Source organism: Lissotriton vulgaris, chromosome 1_1, assembly GCF_964263255.1.
Source record: "Lissotriton vulgaris chromosome 1_1, aLisVul1.2, whole genome shotgun sequence".
NCBI lineage: Eukaryota > Metazoa > Chordata > Amphibia > Caudata > Salamandridae > Lissotriton > Lissotriton vulgaris.
This window is the reverse complement of record NC_141685.1, coordinates 878,758,793-878,780,942: the sequence shown is the minus strand read 5'-3', so window position 1 is coordinate 878,780,942 and position 22,150 is coordinate 878,758,793. Positions and strand designations below refer to the sequence as shown.

The following is a 22,150-nucleotide window of genomic DNA, read 5'->3' as shown; positions in this document are numbered from 1 at the left end:
TCAGCCAGTGCACCTCAGACCTGATCTGTCGGTAAATACTCCATTTTTGAGAGTACCACAGTGACCACACAGCTCTTGCAGTGAACCCATTTTGCGATCTGCGCCGCGTGCAGCTATTTCTAACGTTGAGACCCACGTGCAGCTCGGCCAGTGCACCTCAGTTGTGATTCGCAGCACCACCTACCTATGAAGTACATGGATGAAAGCACCTGTGTGGGCCTGAACCCCAATCTTAGCTCCCCTCTCCCCTTGCAACCACCCTACGCTCTACCAATGCATCTCCAACCTGCCTTTGAGCCCCCTCTCCCCCTCCCACGGGCTAGGCCTGCTCGGTTCATTCCCTGGGGTGCAGTGGGAGGGCAGTGACGTCAAGGGGACATTTACTTCCTCTTAGTCTCGGTACTGAGAGCAAAGACCACTTACTCAGTATGAGAGAGCGAGAAAGCGGGAGCATCAAGCAGACAGACAGCACTCTGCACCAGAGAGAGTGGCTGGCAGCTTAACCGAGAGAGCATCACAGAAAGGTAGACTGACAGCAGTCTGCATCAGAGAGACAGACTGACAGCAGTCTGCATCCGAGAGACAGACTTGCAGCACTCTGCATCTGAGAGACAGACTGACTGCACTCTGCACCAGAGAGCACAGAGACAGACTGACAGCAGGCTGCATCAAAGAGACAAACTGACTGCAATCTACATCTGAGAGACGGACTGACTGCAATCTACATCTGAGAGACGGACTGACAGCAATCTGCATCAGAGACGGACTGATAGCAATCTGCTTCAGAGAGACAGACTGATAGCAATCTGCATTTGAGAGACAGACTGACCGCAATCTGCATTTGAGAGACAGACTGACAGCAATCTGCATTTGAGAGACAGACTGACAACAATCTGCTTCAGAGGGAAGCTTACAGCACTCTGCATTCGACAGACCGGTCACAGCAAACAGACTTACCGCACTCTGTATCAGAGAGACAGACTGACAGCACTCTATATAAGAGAGACATTCACCATCGAACAGAGATCCTGACAATCTTATACATAAGAGAGACAGGAGGATACAACTCGGCATCAGTGAGACTGACAGCCCTCTGCATGAGGGACAGGCTGAATACAATATATGCACCGACTAGCAAGACTGAACATGAGATAAACAGCTTTTCAGTGAGTCTGACGCCTCAGACAGACAGCACTGCAATCACAGCTCACCGGGGAGGCAGACAGACTCCATTAGGGACGAACTGTTACGTGGAGAGAAGGGCCTACACCTCAAAGGGCGATTGACCTCATCAGAGACAGTCCCAATTGTAGGGAGGCAGACATACTTCTTCCGAGAGTGACTAGATACAGTGGAGAGACATACCGAGAACACGGTATCATTTTGACAGCTCTTGGACATACGAGGGTGGGCACATCTCGCATCCCCTCCATTAAAAAGAGATTGACTGTTTCTGCCCCAGAGACAGACTGACAGCGAGAGGGCAGCTAGGGTGACTGCAGGCTGCCCACGAGACCGACAGAGAAGAGACGGCTGTCCCTCGGAGTGTCGATGGCGCGGACCTGCATGGACCCCTCCATGTACTATGATGAACTCATCAGGACGTGCGTGAACTATGAGCCAGGTAAGCACCGCAGGGCACAGGCGCTCTCTCTCTCGCCCTCTCTCTCTTCTCTCTCTCTCTCTCTCGTTCATTTAAACTCGGGACATTGCTGGAGCGCCCGGATTTGATTTGTTGAGAATGTGAAACTTTAATTTCCTATTGAGCTGCAAGCACATTTTACTAACCCCTTTTACATCGAATACATACCTTTTGGCGTTTTGCGAGGTCCTCATTGAGGAATACCTCATACACTTGTGCGTGTGTGTGTGTTTTTTTGTGCGCGCGTTGGCTTCACAAATGCATCTTAAGAGATTGATGTCGCAGTCCACCAGCATTAGGGTGACCAGAATTGTAAAGCCAACAAGCATTTGCAATGCAATAGGTCTCACATTAGGAAAGTGTGAGCTATTGGTATTGTAAATGCCAATTTTTTAATGTGTTGGCTTTGAAAATATATACATTAATAGCATTGTTATTCACAAAGACAATAGCTTACACTTTCCTAATGTGAGTCCTATTGGCTATGGTAATGCTTGTTGGTAGCAATCAAGGACAGTGCTGTTGTGGTGCTGAGTGATGATGTGGTTGGGCTGAGGGATGTGGTGGTGTTCCTGAGTGATGTGGTGGTGTCCCCGAGTGATGTGGTGGTGTCTCCAAGTGATGTGGTGGTGTCCCAGAGTGATGTGGTGGTGTCCTAGAGTGATGTGGTGGTGTCCCAGAGTGATGTGGTGGTGTCCTCGAGTGATGTGTTGGTGTCCCCGAGTGATGTGTTGGTGTCCCCGAGTGATGTGGTGGTGTCCCTGAGTGATGTGGTGGTGTCCCCGAGTGTTGTGTTGGTGTCCCCGAGTGATGTGGTGGTGTCCCTGAGTGATGTGGTGGTGTCCCCGAGTGATGTGGTGGTGTCCCCGAGTGATGTGGTGGTGTTCCGTGAGTGATGTGGTGGTGTCCCCGAGTGATGTGGTGGTGTCCCAGAGTGATGTGGTGGTGTCTCCCAGTGATGTGGTGTCGTCCCAGAGTGATGTGGTGGTGTCCCTGAGTGATGTGGTGGTGTCCCCAAGTGATGTGGTGGTGTGCCCGAGTGATGTGGTGGTGTTCCATGAGTGATGTGGTGGTGTTCTGTGAGTGATGTGGTGGTGTCCCCGAGTGATGTGGTGGTGTCCCCGAGTGATGTGGTGGTGTCCCAGAGTGATGTGGTGGTGTCCCCGAGTGATGTGGTGGTGTCCCCGAGTGATGTGGTGGTGTCCCAGAGAGATGTGGTGGTGTCCCCGAGTGATGTGGTGGTGTCCCCGAGTGATGGTGTCCCCAAGTGATGTGGTGGTGTCCCCGAGTGATGTGGTGGTGTCCCCGAGTGATGTGGTGGTGTTCCGTGAGTGATGTGGTGGTGTTCCGTGAGTGATGTGGTGGTGTTCCGTGAGTGATGTGGTGGTGTCCCAGAGTGATGTGGTGGTGTCTCCGAGTGATGTGGTGTCGTCCCAGAGTGATGTTGTGGTGTCCCTGAGTGATGTGGTGGTGTCCCTGAGTGATGTGGTGGTGGTCCGTGAGTGATGTGGTGGTGTCCCCGAGTGATGTGGTGGTGGTCCGTGAGTGATGTGGTGGTGTCCCCGAGTGATGTGGTGGTGTCCCCGAGTGATGTGGTGGTGTCCCTGAGTGATGTGGCGGTGCCCCCGAGTGATGTGGCGGTGCCCCCGAGTGATGTGGGGGTGCCCCCGAGAGATGTGGTGGTGCCCCCGAGTGATGTGGTGGTGTCCCTGAGTGATGTGGTGGTGCCCCTGAGTGGTGCCCCTGAGTGATGTGGTGGTGTCCCAGAGTGATGTGGTGGTGTCCCAGAGTGATGTGGTGGTGTCCCCGAGTGATGTGGTGGTGTCCCCGAGTGATGTGGTGGTGTCCCTGAGTGATGTGGTGGTGTCCCTGAGTGATGTGGCGGTGCCCCTGAGTGATGTGGTGGTGTCCCTGAGTGATGTGGTGGTGTTCCTGAGTGATGGGGTGTGTGGGGGTGTGAGGGAGTGAGGGTGAGGCGTGTGAGGTTGTGAGGGTGAGTGAGGGTGTGTGATTGTGGGTGAGGGTGTGAGGGTGAGTGAGGGTGTGTAAGGGTGTGTGAGGGGGTGTGAGGGTGAGGGTGACCGGGGTGAGGGTGTGTGAGGATGAGGGTGTGTGAGGGTGAGGCTCCGAAGTAAATGGTGGCAGCGCAGACATCATAAGACAGAGAGAAGAGACTGCGTTGGTCAGTTTCAGAATCAGGAAGGGCAGAGTCAGCACAGTCTGCGAGGGATCAACGTGTCTAGAGGCAAAGCATAGCGGATGTAGCATTGCAGCTAGCAAGTCAAGTGTTTTCAAGCTGTGTCCCTAGAGGGATGGCAACACAGCAACAGCATTTGAGGAGCAAGGCTACTGTAAACAAACACGGTAGGCTTTCACTTTCGTCCAGAAACAAGCTCTCGGCATTGCTGGGGCAGGGGGGCGGGGGAGCGGGAGCGCATTCCTTTGAAGTCTGATGCGGGGCGGGGGAGCAGCAGCCTTTGAAGTCTGATGCCGAGGCACAGACAAATGGTGGTGTGTTATGTGGCTAGCTCCGTGCACACGCATAGATCACATGAACTGTATGTGATCCGCAGCCGTTTTGGTAGACTTTTCTTTTCCGCTTACTATAATCTCGCTGGAGCAATGCGCAAGCGCATTGGCTCAGGCGAGACCTAAAACCGGGACATTTCATGAAAATAGAAGAAGGACTACAGTTCTACTTCAAGTGAGCGCTCAGAATGACAGCGCTCCTCAGCACTGAATTACAGAACAGGTAGTTAGACCATACATAAAATGCCATTTTTAAACCCAGAAGCTTCCCTGTTAATTAACTTGCTTTTTAGAAACATTTGCTCACTATCCCTGTTTTGTACAACATAAAAAACACCTCCCGCCGTTTTCAGCTGACCCTCTCTAAAAACCAGGACAGAAGCTAAATTTCCTGAAATCTGCCCGGACAGCTGGTGAAAAACCGGGACCGTCCAGGCAAATCCGGGACGCCTGGTCACCACTGTTCCCGCTAACGTGCGCGCGCGCACCTCTCCAGACGTTGCCGCGCACTCGGTGAGTTGAGCGCGCACACAGCCAAAACGTTGCAAGAGAGTCGCGCCGCTGCTTTAAAACAGCGAGCGGCGCGAAAAAACAACCACTTTAGAATTGCGGCGTGCCGGAGTCGGGACGGAGTACAGGTAAGGCTTTCTTGGGACATGGTGCTATGTGGCTGTTGGTAAAGCGCGGGATGATTGTGGGCTTTTGTGTAAATGTTGATGTTAATCAGAGGCCCTTCACGGGCTCTGATTAGCATCAATACTTTAACAAAAGCCCACAATCTCCCCGCACCCCGCTTTATTAACACAACAGTAGAGCCACTTTAAAAACACAGCGGGTACATTCTGCAAGTACGCGCTGTGTTTTTAAACTGGCTCTACTGTTGTGTTAGTAATGCACGGCTGCGAGAGCAATTGTTGGCTTTTGTTTAAGTATTGATCTTAATCGGAGCTCGCGAAGGGGCTCTGATTAACATCAATACTTGAACAAAAGCCAACAATCATCCGGCATCATACCTTCTAGAGCGCAGCATGTTACTGGGCTGCCCCATTCATAGCTTCCAAGGTTTCCATAGCTGCCAAGGTCTGAGATTGCCTAGTGTGACATTTTAATAATTTCAGTTCAATTATGAGTGACATTCCAACGAATATGAGTGACACTTTTTTGCAAGCAAAATCAAGCAAAGAAGACTAGGAAAACATATAAATATATGCAATTACACCCATTTGAGAAACAAGACACTTGAAGAAGATGTAAAAACCGCTGGAAAGCACCAGAAACTAAAGCATCTAGAGTCCCTTTTAAGCTGATCCTACTGTTAACCACAACAAAGATCCAGATATGCACCACTCATTGACAGTCAGTGCCGCACCACTACTAACAAAAGGACGTTTCTGTAAATGTCAGCAAAGTCAGTATTTGTAAAACAGCCTGTTGGAAATAAAATGTAAACGTTTCTACAAAAACGCTGTCATGGAGATTAGATGCAGTAAGAGCATGTGCATAACGAGAGGGGTTCGAATAAATTTAAATGTGCTAGTGTGACTGCTAAACAATTTCATAGCAGGCTGCCCTTTGCAACAGTCTAACTTTCATAACGTAATGTAAGTCGGGACTCACTCGTCTGTTGACAGAAATAACACAACTCGGACGGTCATGGTGGCAGCAGCGCACCACTGCCATTGCCCCTCCCTGTAGCCACTAGTTTATTTATACTGCAGCCGCCGCTCCACACCATAGCGTTACTTTGTGAGGCAGTGCTCACAGGGCAGGCCAGAGATGAGTGAGCCCTCGAGTCGGGCTCTGAGGCGGCCTGTGTCTTTTCAAGGCAACAGGTGGGATGGGCACGCACTGGCATGAGAGACTATCTCGTGAGCAGCCTGCACTCTCGCAGATTCCCCCGCCGCTTTCCTGTTCTTCCGGACGTGACGGCACTCTACCGCCGCACATCCAAATGTAATCCCGCCCCGTGGTGTCACGGTCGGTGAGATTGACAGGTGCAGTATTCTACTCAGAGGGCAGCCCGGCCCCCCTGCAGTGTAATGATGATGAGTCTGACGCGGATACTAGAACTCGAAGCAGGCGCACCTCGGAGCAGCAGAGAGAGCCCGGGCAGCATCAGGTGGCAAAATGCGTGACAATGCATTTCAGTGCTGTGATGCGGATCACCGCACTGAAATGCGTGAGCGTCACACCTGTTGCGTGACTCTTGGCAGGACTGGGTTTCAAATTGCGTGTGACATTTTCATAATTCAGTGTAATTAAAAGTGACATTTCAATGATTATGAGTGTCACTTTCTCGAGAGCAAAGTCACGCAATAAAGACAAGGGAAACCTAAAATGACATCCATTTGAGCAACTAGAAACTCTATGAAGTCACTGAACTAAAGTACACTAACGGCAGGCAGCAGAAAACTGAGCGGTGCAGACAGCGTGACTGCACAGTTCTCAGCCACAGTACACCAAAGGCAGAGGGCGCAGGCAACTCAGAATGATTGAAGCATTAATTGTATTTATTAATAGCAGCCACAGCAAGTCAGCTGAACTACTATATACCTACGCCGCGGGTTCAGGCAGGTACTCTTGGTTGGGACCGCTATATAAATATAATACTGCACTGCTGACTTTCAAAGTAGTTCAGTAGGCAGCGCGCCTATTGGACACAGCACTGCCTCGTGACATCAGTCGTGGCAATGAATGCAGCACTGGGAAACCATCTTCTTTTAATAAACTGTAACAGCCAAGTGAGTTAGCAGAAGCTATTACCTCAGTCACTGTCAGCCCCCAAGCCCAGGAGCAGCGTGCATGACACAGCGCGCTGCCACTCTTTTAGTTTAATCAGCATAATTGTCAGCGAGGAGCTCTCAGCTGCTGTCCCATTTATGCGTGACTTTGCATTTCAGTGCGGTGATGCAGACCACCACACTGAAATGCGTTAGAGCCATAGCTGATGTGTGATACTTGACAGGGCTGCCCATTGTTATTTGTGCAGGCAATGGAACCCTTTGTCTAAACTAGAGTTGAGAACCATCTTTGGGCATTCCTCTGTGGATGACAATCCATTGGATCCAGGCTTCCATGGACAGGCCTACTGTTCATAAGTTAGTTGAGGGTTCACATGGTCCCAATCACTGTGTCCTAGCACAATTTTGAGACTGTATTTGGGCTAGAGATTACAATGGCAAAGCCATATACATGGATTTTGAATTACATTGCTTATCAGCAAAATTACAGTGGGCTGCTACATGGCTCAGCGACCAACAACTTACTGAGATAGTTACCCTAGAAGGCATACTTCTTGAGGGCATGCTCTACCACTTATTTCATACCAGGGCCACTGTACCACAGGCTATTTATTCCCAGCTTGGTAAGGGTTGCACTAGGTTTCATGCCTCTGTAAGACACAAGTGAAAACCTCTGCTTCGGAAATCTCTAAACAGACCCCTTAAGGCTGGGATTAATAAATGGCCAAGATCGTCTTGACAAGGTCAGAGGCTGTGAGAATGTAAAAACAGGTTTGACACAGGATCCCTGCCTGCATTCATCTCACTAGTGACTGGGTATGTGCTCTACAAGGCGTATTTCTTAACACAGAGGGCATTAGTGGAAATTATGTGTAGAATCTGGGGTCTAAAGGCAACAAACTCCAGACTCATGCTCTAATAAATTTACTGTACTTTATGAGAGATGGTAGAGGTTATAATATTGTAAATGGTTTTATGGTGATTGGACAAAATATTGAGCTGTAAATATCAGGAGGCAGAAATATCGGGGGAAAATATTGTGATACATAAATATCGTGAAGCAAAAACTATTGTTGTCCACGGGCTCTGATTAACATCAATACTTTAACAGAAGGCCACAATCTCCCCCGCACCGCGCTTTACTAACAAAACAGTCGAGCCAGTTTAAAAAGACAGCGTGTACATTCTGCAAGTACACGCTGTGTTTTTAAACTGGCTCTACTGTTTTGTTAGTAATGCGCGGCTGCAAGAGCAATTGTGGGCTTTTGTTAAAGTATTGATGTTAATCAGAGCCCTTTCTCGTGTTTATCCAATTTGCAAACTGCCCTTAAGAGTTAAGACCCTTATTGTGGCACTGTATGTGTGAACATGCACCATCTTTTCACTTTTTATTTTAAGTAAACGTTTTGAGTGACATTTGGCACCGCACGCGCGGTCTGGTTCCTGGCGCACATAGCCATGGTTGCAGTGCACAGAGACCCTCCACTGCCGCACACAGAGGAAAAAAATTAGAGGGAACATTGCTGGTCACCCTAACCAGATTCCAAGTGTTGGTGCTACAGGGCGGTGGCTGGCTTTGTGTGAGGCAGCCATTGTTCACTTCAGACAGTGGGGCCTGCCCGTAGTCAGCTCCTACCTCTCCGTCTCTGGGAGTTGGGGAGGTTGGCCATTGAGACCCTTTGTTGTAGCTGTAGTTCCCCTGCCGGAGTGACAGAATCCTCCTCTTTCCCATACAGGATCACCAGTTCCTTAGGAAATGGCGTCCTGCTGAGCCACCAATGTGATGCAAGCTCTTTAACTTTATCTAGGTTATTGGGGATCTTCGTGTCATCTTTTCACAACCACTGGCTGTGCAGTAACCACCCCCCTTTTTGTCAGATTTCTGAAGCCCTTTGACTTGATGTGCCCTGGGTCCCTACCAATCAGGTACCCAGGGCCTGTGTTCTTTCCCAAAACTGGACCTCTGTATCCACAATTGACACCTCTCTGGCTTCATGTATGTCCCTTGTAAAAGGTACCATGGGTACCAAATGCACTGTGACCAGGGAAGGCCTCTAAGGGCTGCAGCACATATTGTGCCACCCGTAGAGGTCCCATACCTTCACACACACACACACACACACCCACACACACCCACACAGACACTGCTATTGCAGGCTCCGTGTTTTGGTGTAGAGGAAAGTGAAGAGTCAGATGGCACACATCCCTGTGTGACATTCCTACATCCCACTGCCAATGGTAGGTCAGCCACCTCTCTAGTTGGGTGCACTATGGCACTGGTGAAGGTACAGGTGCATGAGCCCTGTACCCCTACAGTGTCTAAGGCAATTCTTAGACATTGTAAGTGCAGTAAAGCCATAAAGAGTACATGGTCTGGGAGTTTATCATTACGAACTCCACAGCACCATAATGACTTTACTTTATTCTGGGAAGTTTGGTATCAAACTTTTCAGCATAATTAACCTACACTGATGCCAGTGTGGGGTTTATTATACAATGCACTCAGAGGGCATCTTAGAGATGCTTCCTAAAAAACGACCAGCCTCTGGTGGGTTCCGTGACTGGTAAACACCAGCTGCCACCACGAGACGCTGAGCCTGCAGAGGACAAAGAAACCTGACGTCTGAAAGTACCACTGCATCCGACGCCTACGGCCCGAGTCCCAGCGAGGTCCCCTATCACTCCAGTGTCCACTTCCACCATGGGTTGACCCCTCCAGGACTCCCCAATGTCACCTGTAGCCTCTGCACAGAGTCCCCCTAACCGCAAATGGCCAGTAAAGTGAAATCCCATCTCAAAAGTCACCCTGCACTCTGGAGAAGAGGACCTGGGGTGCACCTATGTCCTGAGCCCTCAAGCTTACCTGCCCAGCTGTTGTCTCTTCCCGGAAGTCTTCCTGGACCCAGACTGCAGCCAAAATCCAAAACCGGCAACTCCCATTGAAAACAACAGGGCACCCAATGCCAAAACAGCACCTTGCACCCGGCCGCCCCTGTGCAGTTGTGGGTGCACCTTGTGTGCTAACTCGGATCCCCCTTTGCCCTGAGCCTAAGTCTAGGAGTTTTGCTCCCACAACCCTATGGCCTGCTCGTGATCAGACACCAACCGGAGGCCCTATCCACCCTTTGGATAACACTGGCCGTCAGCCCTCTGCACCTGGTCACCCTAGTGCTGCTGAGGGTGCTTTGAGATTGCATCCTTGACTCTCGGGGTACCTTGGTTCTAACCCCAGAAAGCCAACTCCCAAACCTAAGTATTTACCTTGAAACCAATCACTTTATTTCCTCCAAAAGGGTTGCATTGACTGCTTTCTTGTGAAAATTGTTCTAAGTGTTGAGTTGGTTTGTATGAAACTCTAAGAAACTGCAAAAAATATACAAACCTAATCTACTTACATATTCTCTAGGAAATGTCCCAGTGTGATATCTAGGCATATCACACTGAGTAGAAAAAGTAACTTTAAAAGTAATAAGAAAAGTAACTTGAAAAGTAATCTGTAAAGTAATTTAAACTCCATGAAAAACAAATTACTTACTTGTAACCAATCCAATTGCCTACAACTGCAGTCAAACTGTATTTACATGCATTATTCTTGCAAAGTATCATTATACTTTATCTGTACCAGGCCTGGCTTTGTTCTAGAAAATAAAATATAACTAAATAATATTTTATACAAAGAACATTGGTCTAGTTCAGTCTTTGAGTGTGTTACATCATTTCTACCCTCTGATAAGGCCTTACTGCTCGCCCACACTACCACAAATAGAGAGTAAGGCATTCTCTACTTTTACCTCTGCCTACCTTTGGGGTTTCACTGGACTCTGTGCACACTATACCTTACTCTGGTATAATATATACAGAACCAGCTTCCTACAGCATTTTCTGAAGGCCCCATCAGACTAGATCAGTGGATGCCAGTGCCTCAGTGAATGGTCTTTTATCCTCTGGACGCCTTTGTGGTAATTCCTCCACGGCTGAATCTGAATTTGTGACTTAAAGCTACCTTTCGCAATAAAGGAGACTTTAAGGCAGCCCCCAGGATGCCTCCTCATGCCTTTCAAGAGTTAATCCTAACATGTTTCCAAAAGTAATGCTCAACTGGGGCAGGAAAAAGTTCTCCTAAAAAAACGTCTGCAGATCTAGAGTCCATTCCCACTAGTTTGGTTTAAGGAAGAGATGCGAAGTACTGAAGTCCTGACACCTTCATCTCTTAGCAAGGGCTTGTCTAGCATCTACATATTAATAAAAGAAATGCTGGGGTGAGGGCATTAGGAATTCAGCTGACACACACACATAAGGTGAGACAGGGACTTCATGTGTAAGGTTGGGACAGTCAACAAAGCTCCTAGACTTAGGCTCAGGTGAGGTTGAGGCACTCGAGTTTCATGTGACTTAGGGTGACACCGGAGCACCCTGTGCCTGAGGGTGACACTAACTCATTGTATTAGGGTGACGCACTTGTGCTCATTGTATATTAGGGCAAAAACGTCCACTTCCAGTGTGTTTCTGAGGTAAATGTCCCCACTCAGTGCTCCTTGTAGATGTGCTTTCAAACCGTTTAGGCCTTCTAGAAGCAGTTGACCTGAAGATTATAGCCCTTTCCTCAAAGGGCATAGAAAGAAAAGGGTTTAAAATAAAATAATGTCAAGCATTGGCAATGTCACTAGGTCTGGATTATAACTGAAAGTATCTCTGAACTCACTGGTGTGTTTAGTCATGCAATAAGTCATCATCCTTGCCCAATGTCACTCATCCTTGCACTTATACGTCTAATCGTTCACCCATTCACTCATTCTTTCATTTATTCAGTTTCCAATCCACAATAAAAACATGCATTAACTAGGCAAACATATGAAACATACATTAAAAGAATAACGGTATAAAGGAAATATGATGCTGCCTAAACTCGACAGGCTTTTGCTTGCAATAACAAATCAAATGAAACATAGCAGTGGGCGGTTGTCCCGCAACAGTATTGTACATAGTGTATCTTTGTTTAAAAGTTTCAACATGGCTGCAATATGTTGGCCATATTTGAATGGTCAAAACAATAGTACGCTATGGAACATTCCATTCCAAGATGGCCACTAGCTTAGAGGCTGTAGATGCAGTGTACCACGGATTAAATGAGAAAGAAATAAAAGGGAACTCGAACAAGGATAAAATGGAAAACTAAAGGACTGTTCAACCAACCCTGGTACTGAAGCACAATCAATCAATCATAACATTTGTAAAGCTCGCTGCTTACCCGCTAGGGCAGTGGTTCCCAAACTCGGCACCACGGTCGCCGTTAGAACTTGCCAGGGGCGCCGCGCATGTCTTGGGAACGTGGAAAATTATGTATGCTCTGAAGAAGTTTAAATGTGCGAAGTGTGTAAATGAACTCTCTGCAGCCCCGAGAACCAGTGCAGGACCACAGCTTTCTTTAAGCGCTGCTACGAGAACGTGCTCGGACTGGGACTTCAAAACTGTCCCAGCACTGATTGGCAGAGGTTCATCAGCCTTATCTTTTAATGACTAAGGATTGGCTGCAGAGAACGGCTCATGCCCCTGAGTGCCTCTGTTTATGTGAAGCGGCAACACCTGTCCAGAGCAACCTTAGGTTTAACGCAATAAGAGAGCAAAGAAGGTTGTACTTTGCCAGTTTTTAGGTCGAGCTAGAGTACGCATGCGAAGCATGCGTCTAACTCGACAACTATTGTCGCAGGTCTCCTGGGAATCTGAGACAGGGGTCGGGCACACGCGTCGATTGTACCTCGTGGGTGCGCACGTCCAGGCCGGCGCCGTGCCCATCCCCTGCCTCAGATTCCCTGAGGTGCGCAAAGACACACATACACCCATGCACACACACACGCACGCACACACATACATACACACACTCGGGGGCACACATACAGCCGCGCGCAGACACACAGGCGTTCCCTCCCATCCCCCACTCACCGGGGCTGTAGGACTCCTTGCGGTGACCGTCCACCCACTCACTCGGGCTGTGGAAGGAGCGAAGACCTCGGCGCTGCCCGGGTGTAACTTTGCAGCCTCTCTCGGCAGGTAATCTCTTCGGGCAGCTTCTTTCCGCGGGAGGGAGTCTGTCGCAGTCACAGCGACCACCACGGCTGATAAGAGCGCGCACAGGAATCCGGGGAGATGAGACTGTGCGCGCGTGGTCACGGGACCGCAGCGAACCAGAGGCCATGCAGTTGGCAACGCGATGTGACGCGGTAGAGGCCGGGTGGCTCTTAACCCACAGGTTGCGCAACAGAGAAGGTGCTGCGCAGTGAAGTTATTTTACTTGTTATTAACTCTGACTGTATTGATGGCATGCATTTACAATGGTGACCATCTTGATCGCATTCCGACATCTGGGCTGTGCTCGCTGCTGCCCATAGGAGCCACTGGACCTCTGCTGGACATTTGATAGAGGAGAGGAATACCGACCCTCCCTTTTCGTGGTCTTTGCGGCTGTCCGCGTTGCAACCTCGAGGCAACGGCCGCAGTGGGGGTGATTGGCAACTGGGGCGGTTGAGGCAGGGACCGCCAGGGCTGAGTTGAGTGGTGCCAAGCTGTGAACGGCGGAGGCGACAGTGGTGCCAGGCAGGCAGGGACAGCAGGGCAGGGAGCTGGCAGCCGATTTCCACACCCATCAAAGGCATCGTAAGGAGCCTATTCCCACACTTGGTGTTGTGACTGCTGCGAGTGAAGGAACTGTACTGCAGAAAGAAAAGACCAGAGTGACCCGCAAAGGCGTGCGTCCAGGGCTGGGTGCAGCTTGTTTTCTTTAAATGACATACCTTTGCAGGCAGGACATGCTATCCCGCAATGGCCTTTTTTTTAGCAAGTGTCGTGCGACTTAACAAATGCATGTTTTTAAAGCACTGAAACGTTGCGCTTGTACTTTAAATAATTCTTTTTTTCATCCTTTGTTTTTCTTTTCAACATCGGTAAAAAGCCGCACCTTAACTTTAACAATGGCGCAATTAAATAGAAAAGAAAGGCGGCGGCTGCCTTTACATCATTGCCGGCTGTGCAGCTTTTACCTTGGCTATACCTTCAGACATGGTGACCGCCACCTTCCTTTTCTATTTGTTTGCTTTTCTAACATTCGCGGCACGGCATGCATGCAGTGGAAGCTATTTACTGTATGGTGGCGAGGTGCTTCTGGCTCCTGTTGGCGCCTGCTTCCCCTTCCAGGTGTGAAGCTTGCAGAGATTAGGACCACTGGGTGGTGGCGAGATGATCGGTCGTGTGCTGTCTTCTACGGCACTACTTCCTTTCACTAATAATTCTCTCTTCTGCGGCGATTGCCAATGATGCATTGAAGTGCTGCCATGATACTCTTCCAATATTTCTCTACACTTCCGAGTGCAATCATGAAATACTGCATTATTACAAGTAGTAATCTTCACAAAAGTTATTTACAAAAGTTTAAGCTATTGCCATTATAAATTACAATAACTTTTATTTAGTAGCGCACTAGCCGGCAAAAAAATTACAGGGTCGCTTCCTTGTACTGCACACACCAGCAGAACATCAAACAAATAAAAGAAAATGAGAAAAAACATACACGTACTCGTGTAGAATATGTAACGGAGTCACCAGGTTTAAAAACAAAATGCTGTGGTACACGCACCTCAGGAACTCGCAACAATGTGCAGGCAGCTCTCCAGAATAAAATAAAGCGATGTGCCGCGGCATCCACCTTACAGGGCATGTGGGGTTCGGCCTTATAAATAAAGAGCCCTCAAAGCTAGAGCTAACATGACCCTTTATGAGAACAACTTTAACGGATGAAAACGTATGCCATATTAAAAGCAAAGTTGGCCAGAAATATCGCCTCAGGTCATGTGATCTCCGTGCAAAGGACGGCAAGGTCCCGTGATGCTGGGCATATCATCCGTCAGTCATTTATGCCACTATAAGTGTGGCCCTCAGCAGAAGGAGTGTAAACAGAATACATGATAATGTGCATAAAACACAAGTCCCTTGACGTAATGGTCCCTTTGGGGCGAACAAAGGAAGGTTCCAACATGGATCCCAGATTGACATGATGTTGCGCACCAGTCAGAGCTGCATGCTCGGGAGCTGGGAATCCGTGTTCGAGCTTCGGCGTTGGATGTTCCTGGGTAAATTAATCTTCCCCGTGGCTGCGCTAAAATATACTAGTTTAATTTTTATTTTTTTTAAAACATCAATGTCGGAGCGGAGGCGAGGGCAGGCAAGCAGTGCAGTGGGGGTGGATGGTTGACGGCACAGAGAGATTAAGTGGGCAGTCAAATTAAGCTGCTCAATCGCAGTGAACAGCACAGCAGACAGGAGAGAGTCGTTTAAGAAACAGTGCTCACAGACTCTAATTAAAACACCCTGAGTAATAACACATGAGTTTTAAATAAATGATGTATTAACTTTGTAGTATTTATAGTGTAGTCTTAGGATGAATAATTGCTTTTATGACATGCTGTCGAATAAAGCTTTGAAATTTGAATTTGTAATAACACATGTAATGGGCCAGTCCTCATGGGAGGTTACAACAGAAGAAAAGGAGGTACTAAGAAGGGACTTCTAAGCCTATTCACGTATCAAAAGATACGATTTACAAAGGACAGGAGCCAATTGAAAAGACGGAGGGGAGATCGGCTGCGCTGACATCCATGCCTGAACATTAATTGTGAGCACACAAGAGGCACCACTGAAGTGTGAACCCCCCTCGAGCCAACGACCTACCGACTTTTTGAGAGCACTCAGATGTCCCTGAACACTTTAGCCATTTCTCCAAATATATTTTTTAATGAATGAGCCAAAAAAAGTAATGCCACACAAACATGAGGCACTTTGATGCATTAACTTTAGCTATAAAAGTGGAGACTGGCTCAGCTAAGGGAAAGTATGAGTAGCGGGAAGGGGAAAACTGTGCTCGCGCCAAACGACTTCACTGGCCGTCTCCTTGATGACGTCAGTAATCTGTCTGAAAATATATTCTCACCTAACCTCTGTTGCGCCTGAAGGTCCACATAGCTCAGTGATAAACCCTATTCACAGAGCCAAGAGACAAACGTTTGTGATGTGTGCCGGAATAACGGGCCTCGTTGTGAGTGGGCTGTTCTTTTCAAATCCCTGTCAAATTTCTGGTTTGGTAATTATCACATCCACACAATTTTCACCAGGTAAATTTCGGCAAGTGACCCCTGTCAAATTTTACAGGAGGGGAATTAAGGGTAAATACCGGTAAATGTGGAATTTTGGGCGCAGAGCACCAAAATCTGTAAGTTATGCCCTATTAAGAAGACCCCAGAAGTGTAAGCGCTCCAACGCTAGGAACTTGTCTGATTGCGAGGACGTGAGAGAAAAACACCCATCGGGTGTGTACATCCAAGAGGCGCCCTTCTACAGATGAAGAACCCTGCCCGTGCCAACCATAACTCTGTCTGAGAACCCCAGAGCCTCCCTCAACTTGTTATTGCACCCGAACTGTACTATGAGGGAAAAATGCTCTGACCCGTGTTCACCCCTTTCATGCACATCTGGACAGGGTAAGAGGGTTTTTAGTTCCTTTTCTCATAAAATGCTTTTAATTACAGATCTTTGCCTCCAGGTTCTTCTGTTAATATATATTATTTTTTGTATGTAACCCAATTCTTACTTTATGTCCCCAATTAAGTTTTATACACATCTTTCTGGGGTTAAGAAAAGTGATTTACTTATTTTATCTTTGAACTTTACAATTGCTTGTGTAAAGCACTTATAATATTTTGGCCACGATTGAGGTATAAAAGTCGACATGAATAAATAAAAACTCCTATCCCAGGGCTCCACTGTACCAAGCCTTGCTCCACACACCACCCTTACCTTACTGGTCTCTTTCCTTTCACAACAACTCTATCATATCACAGCTGTGCCCAGCACAGGCCTTCTTACTTGGCACAGTCTTCTGTTGCCACGAATTTCAACCTTACCTTTCCCCCTGCATCTCTTCTAATTCTTATAATTCTCCATGATATTCGAGTGTAGCCTTAGATTTCAGTGCCTTGTGCCCTACAACACATTTTCTCCAAACACAGAGACCTACAACACCTCTCAACTTGGTGTTCAGCAGCTTGAAATTATTAGCATGGGGATTGTTGGAATGGGAATGTTGCCCACATAGAAAACATGTACTGCAGGGTGTAGAACCTATGTTGTGACTTTGAGGGGTGCACAATAATTGCCCTCATAGCAGGCGTAAAACAACTTTCCATCTTCTGGATAAGTTACACAGAGAGGTGGTGCCCGCGTCCCTGGCTTTTGTAAATCGGTTGAGTGACCAGATATGTTTATCTGTGCCAGGGAGAGGGTATGTAGTCTACCAACACCTCATGCAAATTTCTGCTTTTCTGTGAACCCTAGATTCTTGTTCTGATATCACATGCTTGCATACAGTGTGTGTATATGCTACTACATGGTGCATGTTTGTTAGTGTGTGTATGGTGAGAATTCAGTGCTGGGACCAGTGAGATCTATGTTGGATGGCATCTTGTTCAGCACAAAAAAAGATGGAGGGTTGATAAAGCTTTTCCGGACAGTGGGATGTATTGATTGTGGCTGGAATGCAGAGACACAGACATTGATGTGAAGGAGAAGGGAGACAGGGCACCCTTTTAGAAATTGAATGAAAGCCCTGTTAGTAAAGTGATGCTGATAAGTTCTTCTGGAACACTGCTGTTCAGTGGATGGTAGGGGCAAAGGCGGGACTGCTGTTTATGTTGTTCAATGTGAAGAAATTTCTAGACGGGGCTTGTTCTTTTGTCTGTCTCTAATCCTTGTTACAGGAAGGCTACAACTGCAAGGTGCACATTACTCACTTCTTTGTTCCAGTGTTTTATTCTCCTGTTTGAAGCCAGCATTGTTGCTAACTGCTTCTAGGTACTGAGCCGAGGCTCGTCTTACATCCCCCCCACCCAAATCAAAAAGTAACATAATGGGGAGCCGTGGCCAACAGCCATTGGGTCAAGGGAGCCGTGGGTCAAAAAAGTTTGGGAACCACTGTGCTAGGGTCTCAAGGCGATGATGGTTGGGGGTGCTGCTACTGCTCGAAGAGCCAGGTCTTGAGGAGTCTTCTGAAGGTCAGCAGGTCTTGGGTCTGCCATATGTGGGTGGGGAGGGTGTTCCAGGTCTTGGCAGCGAGGTGGGAGAAGGATCTGCCACCGGAGGTCGTTTTTTGGATGCGGGAGGCTGCGGCGAGGGTGAGGCCGGTGGAGCGGAGCTGGCGGGTGGGGGTGCAGAAGCTGAGTCGTCTGTTGAGGTATGCTGGTCTGGTGTTGTGGAGTGCTTTGTGTGCGTGGGTGAGGAACTTGAAGGTTATCCTCTTGTTGACGGGGAGCCAGTGCAGGTCTCTAAAGTGTGGTGTGATGTGGCTGCGGCAGGGGATGTCGAGGATCAGACATGCAGATGCGTTTTGGATGCTGGGCAGCCGTCTCAGGAGTTTGGCCGAAGTTCCTGCGTAGAGGACGTTTCAGTAGTCCAACCTGCTGCTGATGAGGGCCTGGGGGACTGTTCTTCTCGTTTCGGTGGGGATCCACTTGTAGATTCTGCAGGGTGTTGAAGCAGGAGGAAGAGACGGCGTTGACCTGCTTAGTCATGTAGAGGGTGGAGTCGAGGATGACCCCTAGGATGCGTGCGTGGTTGGCGGGTGTTTGGGCTGTTCCCAGAGTGGTCGGCCACCAGGAGTCGTCCCAGGCCAAAGTGGTGGATCAGAGGATGTCCCTCATCAATTCAGCGAAAGCCTTCATTCCTTCGTGGAGGTTGGTTTTAGCGGTGTGGGGGTCTTTGGTGAGGGAGAGGATCAGCTGGGTGTCATCGGCATAGGAGATGATGTTGAGGTTGTGTTGTCGGGCGACGTGGGCGAGAGGTGCTATGTAGATGTTGAGCAGCATTGGGCTGAGGGATGAGCCCAGGGGTACGGCGCAGATGATGTCGGTGGCATTGGAGCGGAATGCGGGGAGGCGGACGCTTTGTATTCTGCCTGAGAGGAAGGATGTGGTCCAGTCCAGGGCCTTCTCTTGGATTGCGATGACGTGTAGTCGTGCTCATAGGGTGCGGTGGCAGACCGTGTCAAAGGCGGTTGACAGGTCCAGGAGGATGAGGGCTGCTCTTTCTCTGTTGTCTAGCAGGGTTCTGATGTTGTCGGTGGCAGTGATGAGGGCCTTTTCAGTGCTGTGGTTGCTGCGGAATCCGGACTGGGATGGGTCCAGTATGCTGTTCTCCTCGAGGTAGAGGGTCAGTTGTTTGTTGATGGTTTTCTCGATGACCTTCACCGGGAACGGGAGCCTGGAGATGGGCCGGAAGTTCTTGAGATCCTTAGGGTCCGCCATAGGTTTCTTGAGTAAGGGTTTGATCTCGGCGTGCTTCCAGCTCTCCGGGAAGGTTGCTGTCTCGAAGGAGATGTTGATGACTTTCCGGAGATGGGGTGCGATGGCTGTGCTGGCTTAGTTGAAGATGTGTTGCGGACTAGGGTCTAGCGATGATCTGGAGTGGATGATGTTCATGATCTTGCTGGTGTCTTCGTCGTTGATGTTGGTCCAGGAGAGCAGGTGGTTAGTGCGGGAGGTGGTCGTGGGGGCAGAGGTCTCAGTAGTTGTCTGGGTGGTCGTGACGTTGAAGCTGTTGTGGATGTCCGCGTTCTTGCGATGGAAGAAGGTGGCCAGCGAGTCGCACAGGTCTTGCGAAGGTGGGATGTCGTCGGTGTTGGAGCCGGGTTTGGAGAGATCCTACACGATGATGAAGAGCTCTTTGCTGTTGTGTGCCTTGTTATCTAGGCAGTCTTTGAATGAGGCCCTTTTGGCAGATCTGATGAGGTGATGATGTCTGCGGGTGGCGTTCTTGTGGGCTGCATACATGTCCGGTGTTCGTTCGCGGAGCCAGTTCTTCTCCAGTTTTTGGCATGTTCGTTTGGAGGCCAGGAGGTCTTCGGTGAACCAGATTGCTGTCTTGCTGGTGTGGCTGTTGAAGTGTTTCTTGAGCGGGGCGAGGGTGTTGGCGCAGTCGTTAATCCACTGTCTGAGGTTGTGGGCGGCATTGTCAGGGTCGGTGGGGTCAGCGGGTGGGTTCTGGGCGAGGGTGGTGGTTAGCTGGTCTTCGGTGACTTTGCTCCAGCATCTGCGAGGCATCTGTTGGGTGCGGCGGTGTGTGGTGGGCTTCCTGAAGTTGAAGTGGATGCAGTCGATCCAGTGGAGTTTGGTGGTGAGGTTGAAGGAGATGTGGGAGCTTGCGGAGAAGATGAGGTCAAGCATGTGGCCTTCGGCGTAGATGGGTGTAGTCATGAGCTGTCTGAGTCCGAGGTTGGCAAAGTTGTCTATCAGTCAAGCACACTCCTTTTTAGGTCGAGCCTAGAGGAGCGCATGCGCTGCTTGCCACACTTATAGTAAGGGGCTTTTCAAAGTGCTACCCACAAGCTTTTCCTGGCCTAAAGCTTGCGTGGATGTGCGCGTGAACGAGCGCCGCCGCCATCTGCCTTTCTTATCTCATTAAGCCTTGTTCTAATGGCTCCTCTGCTCGCACTCCCCCACCCTTCTCCCCCTCCCTGCTCGTCAACTTTATTCAGGCTTCTCTGCTTGACCTACCCTCACGCTTCTCCCCCCACCCTTCTCGTCACCTCTGCTTGTTTTTCTATCAGTGGGGGTTTGCATTTACACCCTCAAAGCAAAGACTGGTCTACTGAGAGCAGCAGGCAACAACGACTACTGATTACAAATGACAGTCACCCATTGGAGCTGTGAACTCCCGCTACCGGTCTTTTAAACGTACCATTTTTTTGTTTAAAGCATACAAACTGTGCTGTAAATGCCCCCTCCCTTCTAGATGATCTCCCCCATTGGTTTGGTCTCCCCCTATGGGGCTTATGTGAAGGGGCAGATCATCCCGATGGGGAGATTAAAACAATGGAACACTGGTTTACCTCATAAATAAAAAATGTTTTTGACCGGGAATGTTTCCTGTGTCTTTGGAGTCACTGCCCAATTAGCAGTGAGGTCATCTGGAGTTCAGGTTACGCAAGCACCTGGGATCCAAGGATTCTGCTAGGCCTGGCAAGCAACACTTCAGAAAAGCCAGTTAGAGATGGTCTAGCAGGATGGAATTTTCACAGCTGACAGCTTCAATGTTCCGATTACTCAGAAATGCCAAAATAACATCCTTAGACACCTGCAAATAGATGTTCAATCCATTTGAGTGCCGACCCAGAGCAGAGCCTCACAGTTAGGCGGCCATCTTCCTACGTGGCCAGACCACACCCGCCCACAAGTACAAATTTCAGTGTATACATGAACAGTGGGTTTATTGGCTTCTAACTGCAATCTCTTGTCATTACATTGACATAACAAGCATTTGCAATGCAATAGGTCTCGCATTATTAAACCTTTAGCTATTGGTGTTGCATTATTTAGCAATGCCAATAGCTCAAACTTTAAAAATGCGAGATATTTTGCATTGCAAATGCTTGTTGTATTCAGGAACTTGTCGCTCTGCTGTTAAAATTATAAATGGGACTGCAAGTCCCATAATACAAAGCAAAGCCCTGGACTGAATGAGTTAATCCCACACGTAGCTGAGAAACTTCAGAACTACGAGAATCTTCGGCCAGTACGACTAAAGTATAACCCTGCTCTTGTGAATCTTTACACCACAGAACATCGTTAAAAAGATTTTGCATTGCAGCAGCTCAGTGGATTAGGGAACTCAGCCTTTTCGAATGCAGTTTGGAAAACAGGACAGTGCAGGGCACACTAAAACAGACAACACCACGTTGAATATACTAGGCCATTATAAAATGCAAGGCCGGAAGAAAGACGCGAGAGGTGGTTAAATGTTTGTGTCTGCAGGGGGAAATCATCTGTCAAACCACAGGAGGTCGCCCAGCCCGCCCCGATATCTGAAACAAATAAAAAGGAATGTGTTGGTGAAAAGAGGTGTCTGAAAGTGCTCCAAAGGCAGCTCTGGAGTACGAGCCTGGCCTCCCAGGGCCACATACATCACAGCAATCATTGAGCAGTTAACACATACATGGAGCCTCTTAAGTAAGCAGCTAGAATAAAGTGAAGAATAGTTCACACAAAAACAATCATAAAACCTTGGTCACAACAGCCCAAAACAATGCTCATTTTAACCCACGACGAAAACACATGCACATTCAATCAAACGTGTGGATCGTATTTGCAACTCTTTCAGACACTGCATTTGGAGAGATCATTTTATAGCTATATATTAAAACACG

General features: G+C 48.6%; 1 protein-coding gene across 1 annotated transcript in view; it reads left to right on the top strand.

Annotated features, from left to right (window-relative positions):
* The first annotated feature begins 432 nt into the window (after nucleotides 1-432).
* Nucleotides 433-22,150, top strand: part of TNFRSF13C (TNF receptor superfamily member 13C) — a 46,626-nt gene continuing 24,908 nt past the window's right edge. Inside the window, exon 1 of the mRNA XM_086958426.1 lies at nucleotides 433-1,624. Within this exon, the coding sequence (XP_086814552.1) occupies nucleotides 1,552-1,624 (73 nt within the window). The 5' untranslated portion in view covers nucleotides 433-1,551. The remainder of the gene's footprint in view (nucleotides 1,625-22,150) is intronic.